Genomic DNA, 17,109 nt, shown 5'->3' with positions numbered 1-17,109 from the left:
TAGGTGAAATACGAGGTTCAGATTGAGTCCTACAAGAAAAAAATGGGTATGTTTGTTACTGTACATGTCTTAGCTTATTTTCATTATTTACTGTTTTAAGAGCTTGTAAAGTCCAGGTTTGACTAGTAACCGGCCAGTCTTTTTTATGCCCCCGTAGGGAGGCATATAGTTTTTGAACCGTCTGTCTGTCTGTCGCGGTCTGTCGGTCTGTCCGCAATTTTCGTGTCCGGTCCATATCTTTGTCATCGATGGATGGATTTTCAAATAACTTGGCATGAATGTGTACCACAGTAAGACGACGTGCAGTGCGCAAGACCCAGGTCCGTAGCTCAAAGGTCAAGGTCACACTTAGGCCACACCAAATTGATAAGTTGTTCATCGGATTTTTTTCTGAAAAAATTGAGGCGGCGAGCGAAAAAATAATTTAAATATTTTTATAGGTTTTTGAGAAAATCAGGAGCGAGCGAAGAGCGAAGAAATATATTTGTCTTCATTTGGCTCTTGGCTGACTAATAAAAACCTTGAAATAGAATGTATAGCCCTTTTAAATAAAAAAGTAAGTCCCCAGGGATTGAGAAAATCTGACCTGCAGACGCACAACAAAGCGAACTCATGAAAAAAAGGTAATAACATTGTCATACAGTACACTGTAATCAAATAATGCATGCTTTTGAAAATGCTGTTAGAAAATATGTAATAAACAACAATGCATAGCCTTACACCATACTTATCACACATATGTGACTTGATGTAGCATTCTTAGCTGACTTTACAAAGTTTTTGATACATCAAATATCTATGCGAGTGTTACTAGATCTATTAAAGCTTCTGATTTGAAACTTAGAACAGTTATTTACTGTCAAAGTCTACACCTGGAGAAACAATATTCTTAAGTCTGAATCTAGACAGAGTTTAGCCCCTTTTTAACATAGAATATTTTTAATTAAGTTTTATATAATGACCAGTAGCTCTGTACTTTCAAAGCTTCTGACTATTATGCCCCTTTTACTGGCAAAGCTCTGATTCAGAAAAGTCGGGCATGATGTCTTATGTACAGCTCTTTTTCTAACTTTAAACTTTCATAACATATTAAATTTGTTGAAACAAAGACTCAATTAAAGTCTGAAATGGAGATTAACGTGCATTAACATTAGTCTACTAAATGATTGGAAAATTTGAAAATCGAAACTGTTCTGAAAACAACTCATAATGTAATTCCTTATCCCACCAACTTTCGTATGCAAATGCTGATCATTTGGCAAGGAAAAACAGAAAACAGATAAGTGACATGCATCAATAAGTATTTACCCTTACCAAAATAATGTAGATTGATGTTATCAAATAAATTAGTATGTTTTTCTTCATCCAGTTTTCAAAGAAATAATTCGATTTTTTGTAGCATGTAATTTGGTAAACATTTGAAGAAAATGGCGTAATTGCATAAAGGGGAAACAACTTTAATGCAACTAAATATAATTGTTATGATTTATTATAAACGATGTGTGCGTAGTATGTATTTATTTTGATTAAAATCCATTTGAGAACAATCTAGGACTGAAATTATAAGCATTTATACACTTTTACGTCCGTAAAAAGTAGCGCACCAAAAAATTTTGGATTGATTTTTTTCAATGGGGCGAGCGCAAGCCAAAAACAAAAAAAAATATTTTTTTTGTGTTTCTGAAAATATACGAGCGGCAAATCCGATGAACAACTTTTTAATTTGGTGAGGCCTTAGACGTTAAAGGATAGTGCATTGATGGGCGTGTCCGGTCCATATCTTTGTCATCGATGGATGGATTTTCAAATAACTTGGCATGAATGTGTACCACAGTAAGACGATGTGCAGTGCGCAAGACGCAGGTCGTAGCTCAAAGGTCAAGGTCACACTTAGACGTTAAAGGATAGTGCATTGATGGGCGTGTCCGGTCCATATCTTTGTCATCGATGGATGGGTTTTCAAATAACTTGGCATGAATGTGTACCACAGTAAGATGAGGTGCAGTGCGCAAGACCCAGGTCCGTAGCTCAAAGGTCAAGGTCACACTTAGACGTTAAAGATCATTTTTCATGATAGTGCATTGATGGGCATGTCCGGTCCATATCTTTGTCATTCATGCATGGATTTTAAAATAACTATGCATGAATGTGTGACACAGTAAGACGATGTGTCACGCGCAAGACCCAGGTCTGTAGGTCAAAGGTCCTAAACTCTAACATCGCCCATAACTATTCATTCAAAGTGCCATCGGGGGCATGTGTCATCCTACGGAGACAGCTCTTGTTCATATTAAAACCCAGTTCTAGTATCATATATATTGGTATGTTTGTCTGGCACAAAGTGTTGTAGTTTTTGAACATCTCATTTTCTGTCATATGTATTAATGGAAACATTAAGGAGTCCCTGAGTCCAAGCTGATGAAATCGCCTGTCACCTCTTGAATGTGGAATAGTCATATGAGAGAAAGTTTTTAGTTAGCTTTTTGCCACTCTATCCATGCACGTAAAAGTTCTACCCAGGTACCTAACAGTTCTACCCTGGTACCTAACAGTTCTACCCTGGAACCTAACAGTTCTACCCAGGTACCTAACAGTTCTACCCAGGTACCTAACAGTTCTACCCTGGTACCTAACAGTTCTACCCTGGAACCTAACAGTTCTACCCAGGTACCTAACAGTTCTACCCAGGTACCTAACAGTTCTACCCAGGTACCTAACAGTTCTACCCAGGTACCTAACAGTTCTACCCTGGTACCTAACAGTTCTACCCTGGAACCTAACAGTTCTACCCAGGTACCTAACAGTTCTACCCAGGTACCTAACAGTTCTACCCAGGTACCTAACAGTTCTACCCAGGTACCTAACAGTTCTACCCTGGTACCTAACAGTTCTACCCTGGAACCTAACAGTTCTACCCAGGTACCTAACAGTTCTACCCAGGTACCTAACAGTTCTACCCAGGTACCTAACAGTTCTACCCAGGTACCTAACAGTTCTACCCTGGTACCTAACAGTTCTACCCTGGAACCTAACAGTTCTACCCAGGTACCTAACAGTTCTACCCAGGTACCTAACAGTTCTACCCTGGCACATAACCATTCTGCCAAGGCACAGTCAAACATATACACACAGTGGCAGCAGTGGGGGCAACATTGTCCTATCGACAAACATCTAGTTGTAGAAATAGACATCTTTACTATGCATGTTTAAAATATAATGTTACTGGATATTTCAGATGAGCTGAGTGATTTAAGAGGACAGGTGAAACTGCTCGAAGACAAGAATACCAAATACATGCAGGAAAATCTAGAACTGCAGGAGGTGAGATATATAATGTTCAATAATGACCAATGAGATATATAAAGTATAAATTAGAGAGGCGTTGTTTTGTAATAGTTGAACACGTTGAGGATATTCATTTGTGATTCATTATGTCAGGATGAGCCCTTCTGTAGAAATTATGTTTGTTGCACAATGAATGCCAAATTGAATGAATGATTAATATTGGTCAATACTATTATTAAATATTTAAGTTTTAGGCTACCTCCTTCATTTTAAGAAAGTTTTGAAAGAATATACCCAGAAGGAGATTTCGGTATAAATTCTGTGAAACAAAACAGATGCTATACATCAAGTATCTTTTAATATACAAAAAGCTAAAAAAAAACCTGACAGCTGTTGTAGATGGTTCTCTTTACGTGTCAGCCCTTATTTTGCTATGTGCTATCTAGGCTCTTGATGAGCTGTGCATGATAACTGATATCATGTAGTGCAGGAAAATTAATTTTGTCAGTTTTTTAAAAAATAAATGAGGTCGCCAAATCAATATGTAGAGGACAGTTTACATGAAAGGTTTTAAGCATGTTCATACAATATATAACATAGTGTTTGTTTAATGAAATAGGAGTATTAAAGGTGTAAATTTAAGGATAGGTTTAGAAATATAGAAGATAATTGCTAATCTTGTCATGAAATGTCAGTTGGATACTTGTTCATTTGTTTTATTGGAATACAAAGTTTTCAGATTTTGTAGGAAAATATGGAAAGTTTTGTTTTATTGATAAAGAGGTTAGAAGTTTGATCTTTTGAATGACTTTCTGTTCGTCAAAACAAAAATGTTGATCATTTTGTAAGATTTATATTTTTTGTTACAGGATGTAAGAAAATCTGGTGCAGTGAAACAGCAGTTGGATGTTTATAAACGTCAGGTGCACGAGTTACAGAGCAAGCTGACGGAGGAGACTAAAAGAGCAGACAAGGCAGATTTTGAGAATAAACGAATGAATGAGAAGGTCATGACCTTGATGAGGGAAAAAGAGGTTAGTATAATAGCGGCTGAAGTGAAACATGACATTCTAAACAATTTGATGTCATTAGATTTTTGCAAAAGAATCTGTGGAGTTTGGAAAGAACCAGCAACATGCCTTTTTGTGGTTATACAGAATAAATAAACCACTGGGATGAGGGCAATAACAGCTCAGAAAATTAGTTTTAACACTTACGTAGATACTAACTGCATGTATTGTTACACCTTCCCAAGCTTTAATCAATTATAACAGCTATTTTAGAAAAGGAAGAGAAAAAAAACAGTCAACCAAATTTAAATTTCATTTTGTTTCTATGACATTTCAAATTATGACAGGTATATCTGAGTACCTACCAGGTAACTGACTGTTAATACATGTATTTAATAAGAAAAATTGGAATGGATTAACTATGGTTAACCTTATTGATAGATAATGATTCTTTTGTGTGTTTTAAGTTCTGTAAAATTTAATTGTTAGTTTTTTTTTACCAAATTGGGGAATGGCTAAAGAACAGGTAAAGAGGCCATGAAAGACTAATAATCATTTCATTATGGCTTGAAATACTGTTGAATAGTAATGAATCACCTATATCTGTTTGCTGCAGAGGGTTATGATAGAACGGGACTCACTGCGAGAACTGAATGAGGAACTCCGTTGTAGACCTGTGGAACATGTAATATAGCAGCTTCTTTCACGCTCAGTCCCAAATATTCATTTTCCACTGTGTTAGATATTTAGCACTTTCCTTACACTGTTGTACATAAAATGAGCCGTCCCATGAGAAAACCAACATAGTGCATTTGTGACCAGCATGGATCCAGACCAGCCTTGCATTCGCGCAGTCTGGTCAGTATCCATGCTGTTCGCTAACGGTTTCTCTAATTGCAATAGGCTTTGAAAGCGAACAGCATAGATCCTGACCAGACTGTGTGAATGGCCATGCTTGTCTGGATCCATGCAGGTCGCAAATGCACTATGTTGGTTTACTCATGGTGCAGCTCGAATTATTTAGCTCCTTTGTTTTGCAGATATTTACACATTGGTGTCTTTTTTGCAGTATTGATTTGATTTCACGCTGCACATCATGTTTATTCTCGCTACCCTGTAGGTTTTATCAGTATTTGAAAAGAAAACATCCATGATATATAAAAAAGTACCTTCATCTTCCAGTAACTTGGGGTTTCAAGGGCAACCTCATGGGTAGCTCAATTATGTGTAGAATGTACACATTTCATACAAGATTTAGACTTTTTCATGACACTAGATTGACTATGACCTTGACCTTAATTTATTTTAAGGTTGTACCTAATTGAATAAAATAAGACTACTTCCAATTCACACTTTAAATGATGTATTTTTCTTAATTAAAACTTCATTTCTCCTTTATGCCTTGGCAGTAATTTGGTAATTTCTAAAGTATATTTGATACTCTTCTGTTAATTATAATCAACTTGTCATGAAGTCTTTGCAGTATATACAGGTTTCATCTCGTATTTGGTAAACGTTTGACTTTCTCTTCAGAAAATTACATGTACTTTGTTTATTATTTTATAATATACTCAGTCTTCAGCATTCCTTTGAGAAATCCTGATTCTTGAGACTTGTTGAAGTCTGAAGAGTTGGCTTGTGCAGTAAATTTTTACTGACTTAGTGGGTTTTTTTTGCATTCAATGTCGGACACTTCTGGTCAGAACCAGAGTGAAAGCCTGAAAGCCACATAAACCACTTGTTTGTACTATTGAGAATTGAAGAAGCATTATAATTTGGGTTAACAGGCCGCTGTAGTTCTACTGAAATATAGTACAAGAACTGTCTGTTTGCCAGAAGCCAGTCAATATTTGCTCACATTCATTGAAACGTTTTTTTATTTGCGAATTTGAGACTTGACAATATGAACCATGTTCTGATATTTAAACACTGAATGGTACAGCTGGGCTTTTTATTGATTATATGTATGCCATGATTTCAGCCAGTTATTTTGTTTTATATTGGCCTCATTTAGCGGCATGTATCTGTAGTAAAGTGAAAAAAGCTATCTCAGTGCTTAATTTTTGGCAGTATGTTTTTTTGATTATTATTTCTTTACATTTTTATCAGTTCTCAGAAAAAGTGGCGTATTGTCTACACTAAAAGTATTAAAGTTAGATTGATCTTGGGTGTTGATCTTATTTCTGTGCTATGAAATTATTTATCCATCCAGGCCAGCTTCAATCTGTGTAATCCTTCAATATGAAACTATTCTGTTTTCAGTGCTATGTTTACTAACTGTTAAAGAATAAATTTACAGAAAAAAGAAAGTTATTGTAATTGAAATATTTTATGTTTGATGTTTATGATGATATGCAAGAAGAACTGCATATTCCCTGATTTACACATTCCCCCTATTAAAATTTTCAAAAAAAAAAATCTTTATGTTAATTTAGGTCAAAAGTGAAGACCAGCACTGTGGTAGTATTATTGTTAAAATCATTCATATTAAGTTGAATTTATAGTTTATGTTTACTAAAAACAGTTTTAGGGCCTTAAATGCCACCTTTTGCAAAATGTAACACCCCAGTGGATTCGTTAATAAGGGAATATACAGTATAGTGATTTTTACCTGGGTTTCTAATTAATGTTGGAATGTTTTAATTAGAAAGTTTCACTAAAATGATAAAATACTGCGTTCTCTTATTCCTACATGTGAATATATCGACATATTTACAGAGAATTGTAACAGAGCGTGACTCGTTGCGTGAAGTAAATGAGGAACTGAAGTGTACACAGTCGCAGCATGTTGGTGCAGGAGGGGGAGATGACCTGTCTACAACATCACAGATGGAAATGCTTTCCTTGCCTCCTGAAGTGAAGTAAGTCACAGAATATGTTAAGTTGATATATTTTCTTTGCTTTTAACTAAGTTTTAACTCCATTTTTAAGAACATTGTGAACTCATTATATTTCATTGGTGTAACATTTTAAGGTTAAGGCCAAAATTCTTATCTGATGGGGACATCATTCAAGAATTTCTAATTTTAAAGGTGAAATAAATTGCCTGAATAGGATTTCATTATAAGAATATAATTTGATGGACTTACGCAGCCCCAATTTGCAAGACATTAGTACACTACCAAGAATTTTGGTGTGGTAGGGGGTTATAGGAATGGTCCTTCTGTCTGTCCGTCCTTCTGTCTGTTTGCACGTAACATTTCGTGTCCGCTCTGTATCTCCTAAACCCCTTGAAGGATTTTCTTGAAACTTGGGCCAGATGATCACCTCATCAAGTTGATGTGCAGAACCCATGAGTCAACCATGTTGGCTCAAGGTCAAGGTCACAACGCAAGGTCAAAGGTTTGAGCCTTCCATTTTGTGTCCGCACTTTATCTCCTATTGGGTCAAATGATCACCTCATCAAGACAATGTGCAGAACTCATGAGTCAGCTATTTTGGCTCAAGGTCAAGGTCACAAGTCAAGGTCAAAGGTTTGAGCCTTCAATTTTGTGTCTGCTCAGTATCTCCTAAACCCCTTGAAGGATTTTCAGGAAATTTTGGTCAAATGAAACACCTCATCAAGACGACGTGCAGAACTCATGAGTCAGCTATGTTGGCTCAAGTTCAAGGTCACAACTCAAGGTCAGAGGTTTGAGCTTTCCATTTTATGTCTGCTCTGTATCTCCTAAACCTCTTTAAAGACTTTAATATGACTTGGCTGTAATATTCTCCTTATCAAGACAATGTGCAGAATTCAAAATTCACCCCTGCCAGCTTAAGGTCAAGGTCACAGCTCGAATGTTTAATGGTTCCATCCAATACCATCAACCCTTTCACTATCCTTAACAGTGGCAGGGGATATAGCTGTCTTTCAGGTTGCCTTGTTTGTATTGTTTTGATTATATGAATTTGGCAAATAAAAATGTGTTCACAAAACTACTAACTTTCTGTGCAAGAAATTTACATCTTTTCCTCTTGAAATAGAAATGATATTTTGTTACCATCATAGAGAACTTAAACCTAAAGAAAATTGAAGCAGAAAAGATAAAACAGCCAATTCATAGTTTTGAGAGCATGGAAATTTCATTATTGATTTTCTCTTTGTGATTTAAGTAATTGACTTAATCATATTTCACTTTTCCCAGTTGATTTAAACCATAGTCAACAAGCTTAAGCTAAATTATTTCTTGTGAGGATTTTGTCTGATACTTGTTTTTCAATGTAAGTATCCACTTACTGCTGAGATATTCCGTAAAAAACAAGTAGTCAGAATGTTGTTTGTATGGTCTAAAGATACAAGGAAAATTATTTTTAGTTCGACTGATATTTTAAAATAAAATCTATGAGGTATTGTCACATGATCTTCTGCTTCGGCGTTGGTTAAATTTTCTGTTTAGATCCATCTTTTCATAAAAACTTGAAAAGCTACAGATTTGAAACTTTGCACACATGTTTATCATCATAAGGTGACTATGTAGGCCAAGAACCATAACTCTGATATGCATTTTGTCAGAATAATGGCCCTTTTTGTACTTAGAAAATTTGATTTTCTTGTTTAAAATTTTTGTTTAGGTCTTTTTTTCCCAAAAATTATAAGAGCTTTGAAACTTTGCACACTTGTTTATCATCATTAGATGAGTAAGTAGACCAAGGACCATAACACTAACATGCATTTTGTCAGAATTATGGCCCTTTTATACTTAAAGTTCACTTTTTAGCTCACCTGAGCACAAAGTGCTCAGGGTGAGGTATTGTGATCGCTCACCGTCCGGCTTCCGGCCGTCCATCCGTCCGTCGTCCGTCCACACTTTCCTTTAAACAACATCTCCTCCTAAACCAACAGGCCAATTTTGATGAAACTTCACAGGGATGTTCCTTGGATGGCCCCATTTCAAAATTGTTCAAAGAATTGAATTCCATGCAGAACACTGGTTGCCATGGCAACCGAAAGGAAAAACTTTAAAAATCTTCTTCTCAAAAACCAGAAGCCCTAGAGCTTAGATATTTGGTGTGAAGCATTGCCTAGTGGACCTCTACCAAATTTGTTCAAATCATGACCCCGGGGTCAAAATTGACCCCGCCCCAGGGGTCACTTGGTTTTACATAAGAAAATCTTAAAAAATCTTCTTCTCAAAAACCAGAAGCCTTAATGCTTAGATATTTGACATGTAGCATTGCCTAGTGGACCTCTACTAAAATTGTTCAAATCATGACCCCGGGGTCAAAATTGACCCTGCCCCAGGGGTCACTTGATTTTACATAGGAAAATCTTCAAAAATTTTCTAAAAATAAACCAGAAGGCCTAGAGCTTAGATATTTCACATGTAGCATTGCCTAGTGGACCTCTACAAAATTTGTTCAAATCATGGCCCCCGGGTCAAAATTGACCCCGCCCCAGGGGTCATTTGATTTTACATAGGAAAATATTTAAAAAATCTTCTTCTCAAAAACCAGAAGCCCTAGAGCTTAGATATTTGACATGTAGCATTGCCTAGTGGACCTCTACTAAAGTTGTTCAAATTATGACCCAGGGATCAAAATTGACCCTGCCCTAGGGGTCACTTGACTTTACATAGGAAAATCTTCAAAAGTTTTCTAAAAATAAACCAGAAGGCCTAGAGCTTAGATATTTCACATGTAGCATTACCTAGTGGACCTCTACAAAATATGTTCATATCATGACCCCCTGGGTCAAAATTGACTCCGCCCCAGGGGTCACTTGATTTTACATAGGAAAATCTTCAAAAATTTTCTAAAAATAAACTAGAAGGCCTAGAGACTAGATATTTCACATGTAGCATTGCCTAGTGGACCTCTACAAAATTTGTTCAAACCTTGTCCCCCGAGGTCAAAATTGACCCCGACCTAGGGGTCACTTGATTTTACATAGGAAAATCTTAAAAAAAAATTCTAAAAATAAACCAGATGGCCTAGATCTTAGATATTTGACATGTAGCATTGCCTATTAGACTTTTACAAAGTTTATTCAAATCATGACCCCTGGGGTCAAATTGACCCTGCCCCATGGGGTTACTCGATTGTACATAGAAAAATCTTCAAAATTTTCTAAAAATAAACCAGAAGAGCTTAGATATTTGACATGTAGCATTGCCTAGTGGACCTCTACAAAAAATTTTCAAATCTTGGTTTTAAAGTTATTTAAAGAAAATTTCAACTATATTTTCTCATAATTCTTTTGATTGATTTCTATTATGATCTTTTGACCTTGAAGACTTGTCCTTAAGTGCAATGATAACAGGTGAGCGATATAGGGCCATCATGGCCCTCTTGTCTTGAATACTTTCTATAGCTTTGAATAAGAATTCTTACATATTGTCGAGCACCTGCAGACGAGAAAGGCACATGCAGGCAGTGCCCTTGTTCAGTTGTTGCAATCACTATAAAGAGCATGTATTTCTTCTTTTTACCAGAGAAAAGATATTGAGGTTGGAGCATGAAAACAAAATGTTAAAGCTGAAGAGTTCAGGAGACAGTGACGAGCAGAGTCAGGTCTTACAGACCATGTTAGATGATGCTAACAGTAGAAAAAATGAACTGGAAACTGAGATTAGGTAAATAGGTTTCAAATTAGTGTTTACAGATCATGTTGAATGATGCTAACAGTAAAAAAAAGCACGAATTGGAAACTGAGATTAGGTAAAAAGACCTGACGTATATAGGTTTGGTATTTACGGGTCATGTTAAATGATGCTAACAGTAAAAAAGATTAATTAGAAAAATAGGTTTAGTTCTTTCTGTTCATTTTAGACAATGCTAACAGTTGAAAAAAATAATTAGAAACTGAGATTAGGTAAATTAGTTTTCATAGACCATTTTACTGGGAACTGTCCACAAAAATAGGTTTGGTCCTTACAGAACAACTGTAATGAAAAGAACCCCTTGTTTGGTTTCTTTTAAACAAACTTTAAAATTAGACTTTAAATGATATTTATATACAAATATATAAGCATATTTTCTATTTTATGATTTAAGTCAAAAAATGTTTTTGGTGATAGATTGATCAATATTCCTTGGCTAAACATCAGACTTAGATACTACCAACTAGTCATTTAAACAAAAATGAAAATGTTGTCTACTTTCCAGTGTAGTAATTTGTAGTTTTTATGATTTCTATAGGAAAAATACATTTATAATTAATGGTTAATTACGGTGTATTTTATGTGTTGCGATTTTTTACAAAAAAAAGATTGTCATGTTTGTGGCATGCAGTTGTATGACTGACGAATTTTAAATAAGTACGAAAGATACATTTAATTTGTTACTTTTTTGCAAGATAATTTTTGATTCCTCAGTTTTCATAAAAGATTTTAACGATGGATCCGAAAATTAAAACACATCGGTCTCAATTTGCATCCTGAACCTGGTTAATTTCTTTGAAATTGAAATGTTCAGAAACTGGAAGATATCACTTGCTACTGTGGCTTCTTAAAAATCATTAGAAGAGTGTTCAACTCGACCTTTTAGAATAGAAAAAAATCCGAATTTTCCTTTCCGAAAATAAATGAGTCCTGAAATATTGGTAATTCTGACATGGATAGATATGATTCTTAAATTAGAGAATGATTTGTGTCATTTTTTATCCAACTACAAATTGAATTTACTTCTACAATAAACTAATACACCTTCAAAAGTTGTTATTATTCCTAATGAAATTATTTACAATATTTTATTTCTCTATGCACACTATGACAGCCAACTAAAAGAAATAAAAGTGGCTCAGAACTTTGGCTCAAAAATGGCTCTAAAGTGGCTCCAACTTTTTCAAATTGACGAAAAGGTTATGACAAGTATGAAAAACCCAGAGGAGGCCCTGTAACCTTTAGCCTGCTGGCAGCAAGTGATTCTGCCTTTGTGACCAATGCCCTCATGTTCTTGCAGGCTGATCATGGTCTGCACTGTTCGCTATTCAGTCAATAACACCCCTTTGAATAAGTGCATTTTAGAAATTTTGCAGGGTAAGGGTTAATGCAGTTTTATAGAGAGTTGAAGTTATTGATATTAACATGAAGAACTTCTCTTGCAGATTAGCAAATCAGAAGAACATGGAGCTTGAGGCGCAGATCGAAGATTTACAGGAAATGGCCAAGTCTACCGTCTCAAATAGTGAAATGGTTGAACTTAGAAAAAAATTAGACGAGCAAGTTCTGTTGACTCAGCAGAAAGACAAACTTATTCAAAAGGAGCGTGATAGTGTATTAGAAGTGCAAAAAGAGTTGACTGCTCAAACTGAAGAAGTTGAAAAATTACGTGATAAAATCGAGAAAAAGGAGGAAGAAAAGAGAGTTATGGAGGAAAGATATAAGAAATATTTTGATAAAGCTAGATCTGTAAGTTTTACTGTTCCTTGTCTTGTATGTATTTTAACCACAATATGTTGGAAGGTACCCTTTGGTAGTTTAAGGACTTTATGATTAATACCGTCATCCTACGAATATAAAACGCACATTTTTTATCGAGATTCTGGTCTTGAACGACTGGTGCATCCTATATATGGGGATAAAAAAAGACCAAATATTCCCCCGACTCAAAAATTAAGAAAATCGATCTTTGTTCACACCGCGTACCTTTATATTGAGGAGAATTCAAGGGGAGTAAATACCAATGACTTGGGCATAGCTAATAGCCGGTAACGGGACCTGGCGTCTTAAATTACTTTTATGTAAAATGTAAAATTTAGAGCTCATGTAAAATCTGAAGATAGATAAATGCTTTTTTTCATTAAAATATATTTTACAACGCATTTCTGTAACTGATCATGAATTTTTTAACAAAACCTGTGTAAAACTTTCCTGGCGTGTTTTCACACATTTTACATTAAAATACTTGAAATTCCATATCAGGTAGCCCGGAAATCGATTATCTAGTCTTCAAACATAATTTTGATAGTTGTCTATAACCCTCTTGTTCATCGAGAAATTCACGCCCAAGGCATTACTTATCTTACACCTACTGTCACAATCTGCAAACAATAAACCGTTTAATCATACCTGGAGGCAAATGTAAACATCTGCATGCAAGATTTTAGTGTACCCAAATTAGCTTGTTGTTCTGACCGAAAAAAGTTTAGTTATTCAGGCATCAAATGGACTGAAAACTGAAATGTAATTTGATTGTATGGCATAAGATGGGTGAAAGTTACTATGGAATATATCCTATCAAAATTTTATCTTTATGGTTAATTCAAAACTACAATAAATATATATGAATTTTCTATTGCCACTTTTGTATGGACTGTTGTTTAATATAAGCAGCATTTTTCTTTAAAAAGAAACATACAAAAACACCTGTTACCAGGTATGTGAATAAATTGTCGGCTTTATATATGCTTTTCTGAAAATGTCTTTAAATCGGGAGATATATTATGGTAATGGACACATAATGACAGTCAGCATTTCAGTTCAATCATGTATTCACAGTTTGTGGTTACGGCATTCTCCACTTGTTATTAAAGCAATTTTCTGTTATGGCTAAAGGATACTGAGACAGTATGTGAGAATACGAAAGCACACATAAATTGCCCATTGTACTTACAGGTCCGTTTCCTTAAGGCTTATATTAACCCATTGTTGGATAAATGGCAACATTTTAGTAACAACAGGCACTGGATTGTCAGTCTGTTTATTCTAGTTTGATACATGCATTTAGGGTACTAGTATGTCTGCTTACTGGAAACATTTTCCAACGAAGTTGAGACTATGCTTACTCATGCCACTTTTTCATTCAGGTGATAAACTCATTGGAAGCCAAATCAAAGTCTGGAAATAATTACCAGGATGTTCAGGCCTTAAAACAACAAATACAAGAGAAGGACAAACTTATAGAACAACTTCAGGTAACTTTCAACATCACTTACTGTATAATCCTGTTAAACTAACTGCTATCCCATTTTCATAAATACTCTACAGAACTTTTTATGCTCCCGGAAGGGGGGCGGGGAGAGCATATAGTTGCCACCTTGTCCGTTCGTCCAACACACTTTTTGTCTGGAGCATAGCTCAAAAAGTATTGAAGGTACTAAGTTGAAACTTCCCACAATGACTTTTATATTGGTGTTTTCATTTTAATTTGTTGAAATTGCGCATTTTGTATACCTATCTTGATCTTGTATACTTCTGTAGAAAGTCTGCAAGATTAGTAAAATAGTGACTAAACTATACATACATGTTAATTGGATGTTCAACGTGACAATTTGACAAAAGACTTTTGAGCCGCACCATGAGAAAACCAACATAGTGCATTTGCGACCAGCATGTATCCAGACCTGCCTGCGCATGTGCGCAGTCTGGTCAGGATACATGCTGTTCGCTTTCAAAGCCTATTGCAATTAGAGAAACTGTTAGGGAACAGCATGGATCCTGAATCCATGCTGGTCGCAAATGCACTATGTTTGTTTTCTCATGGTGCGGCTCATGTTGTTTCTAGATTTGTCCACTACCTATTATTTGTTGTTCATCTTGGGAAGTTCTCAAGTAGTTGCTGAGAATGAGTACTGATGCAATAATTAGTTAAAAGATCCTTTGGAAGCACAGAATTCAAACAAAACAACATACTAGCAGGCTCGGTTTGATTGAGTCTGTTCATGATAGATAATGAAATGTGCAATACCTTTCACTCCTTTTAGCACCAGCTTAAGCAGAATTCTGTTATAGTGAAAAATTGAATGACCTCCATGATCCCAAAGGACCTGAAAATATAACAACACTGTCCAGAAAGCATGAGAGGTCAAGTGATTGCTATTCTTCTTGAAAATTCTGTTTAAAATGGTATTAAATCCATCAATATTCAACACAGCTATATACAAGAGTAGTTTTGCTGTTGTGTTAATTCTATCTTGCTAAAGCTTGATACTCTGTTGATGTATTCAATGTTCTTTTTACAGAAAGACCAGGAGAAGAGTAAAAACACATTTGAACAGGAGGAGAAAATGATGGTCTCTGCCTGGTATAATCTGGTAAGCTTTTGCTTCTAATTGCTTTTGTTGGGTCAACAGGGGTTTGTGATTTCAGTGTTCCTCTGGTCTTGATGTTATAATGTCATGGAAGGGAGGTAATTCTGTCAGGTTTATGTTCTGCATATGAAGTACACTATAAATTGATATGTTGTGAAAGGGAGATAAATCTTCTAGGCTTAAGTAACAAAAATATGCAGATATTACATGCTCATTTTATGCACATAAATAATGTACAACAGATCAGTTATTTGAGTGCATACAACAGGTATTGTCGACATATGTGGTGGTAGGCAGCAATATTAGTTCATTTTAATATAGCTACAGGTATTAGTTTGTCCATAGCAGATAGATTTTCCTACAATTCCTTGAAATTGTCATCATTTATTGCATTTTTATTATTAGCCCACCATCATCAGATGGTGGGCTATTCAAATCACTCTGCGTCCGTGGTCCTTCCGTCCGTCCGTCCGTCCTTCCGTTAACAATTTCTTGTTATCGCATCTCCTCAGAAACTACCAGGGGGATTTTGACCATACTTTGTCAGAATGATGTATTGGTACCCTAGTTGTGTCCCCCTGAAAATCAGACTGGTTCAACAATTTTTGAATGAGTTATGGCCCTTTGTTTATTTCTATAATTTACATAGATTTATATAGGGAAAAAACTTAAAAAAATCTTCTTGTCCAAAACCACATAGCCTAGGGCTTTGGTATTTGGTATGAAGCATCATCTAGTTGTCCTCTACCAAGATAATTCAAATTATTTCCCTGGGGTCTAACATGGCCGCGCCCCGGGGGTCACATGGTTTATATAGACTTATATAGTGAAAAACATTGAAAAACCTCTTGTTCAAAACCACAGGGCCCAGGGCTTTGATATTTTATATGTGACATCATGTAGTGGTCTTCTACTAAGATTGTTCAAATTATCCCCCTAGGGTCAAATATGGCCCCGCCCCGGGGTCACATGGTTTACATAGACTTATATAGGGAAAAACTTTGAAAATCTTCTGGTCCAAACCACAAAGCCTAGGGCTTTGGCATTTGTAATGTAGCATCATCTAGTGGTTCTCTACCAAGTTTGTTCAAATTATCCCCCTAGGGTCAAATATGGCCCCGCCCTGGGGGTCACATGGTTCATATAGACTTGTATAGGGAAAAGCTTTTAAAATCTTCTTGTCAATAACCTACAACATTCAGATTTGGACACATGTATGGTTTTGAGTGGCAAGATGAACCTTGACATGAGTTGACCTTGATTTTGACCTGGTGACCTACTTTCACATTTCTGTAGCTACAGCCTTCAAATTTGGACCACATGCATAGTTTTGTGCACTGAAAAAAAATTTGACCTTGACATTGACCTAGTGACCTACTTTCACATTTTTGAAGATACAGGCTTCAAATTTGGACCACATGCATAATTTCGTGTTCTGAAATGAAATTTGACCTTGATTTTGACCTAGTGACCTACTTTCACATTTCTCAAACTACAGCCTTCAAATTTGGACCACTTGCATAGTTTTGTATACCGAAACAAACCTTGACCTTTACATTGACCAAGTGACCTACTTTCACATTTTTGAAGGTACAGGCTTCAAATTTGGACCACATGCATAGTTCTGTGTTCTGAAGTGTAATTTGACATTGATTTTGACCTGACCTACTTTCACATTTCTCGAGCTACAGCCTTCAGATTTGGACAACTTGCATAGTTTTGTGTACCGAAATGAACTTTGACCTTAAGATTGACCTAGTGACCTACTTTCATATTTCTGTAGCTACAGCCTTCAAATTTGGACCACATGCATAGGATTGTGTACCAAAACAAACTTTGACCTTGATATTGACCTAGTGACCT

The 17,109-nt window shown here is 35.8% G+C and overlaps 1 protein-coding gene across 3 annotated transcripts in view; it reads left to right on the top strand.

Annotated features, from left to right (window-relative positions):
* The window catches only part of LOC123523897 (protein Hook homolog 3-like), a 56,344-nt gene that overhangs the window by 32,906 nt on the left and 6,329 nt on the right, over nt 1-17,109 (top strand). For 2 of the 3 annotated variants that reach the window (XM_053539438.1, XM_053539439.1), the window contains exons 12-20: nt 4-46; nt 3,236-3,321; nt 4,155-4,319; nt 4,912-4,980; nt 7,014-7,156; nt 10,709-10,849; nt 12,322-12,625; nt 14,023-14,130; nt 15,178-15,249. In XM_053539438.1, the coding sequence (XP_053395413.1) occupies nt 4-46; nt 3,236-3,321; nt 4,155-4,319; nt 4,912-4,980; nt 7,014-7,156; nt 10,709-10,849; nt 12,322-12,625; nt 14,023-14,130; nt 15,178-15,249 (1,131 nt within the window). The remainder of the gene's footprint in view (nt 1-3; nt 47-3,235; nt 3,322-4,154; nt 4,320-4,911; nt 4,981-7,013; nt 7,157-10,708; nt 10,850-12,321; nt 12,626-14,022; nt 14,131-15,177; nt 15,250-17,109) is intronic. The other variant, XM_053539440.1, reaches the window with a different exon arrangement.

This window comes from Mercenaria mercenaria, chromosome 3 (assembly GCF_021730395.1).
Source record: "Mercenaria mercenaria strain notata chromosome 3, MADL_Memer_1, whole genome shotgun sequence".
NCBI classification, from domain to species: Eukaryota; Metazoa; Mollusca; class Bivalvia; order Venerida; family Veneridae; genus Mercenaria; species Mercenaria mercenaria.
This window is presented reverse-complemented; position numbering and strand designations above follow the sequence as displayed.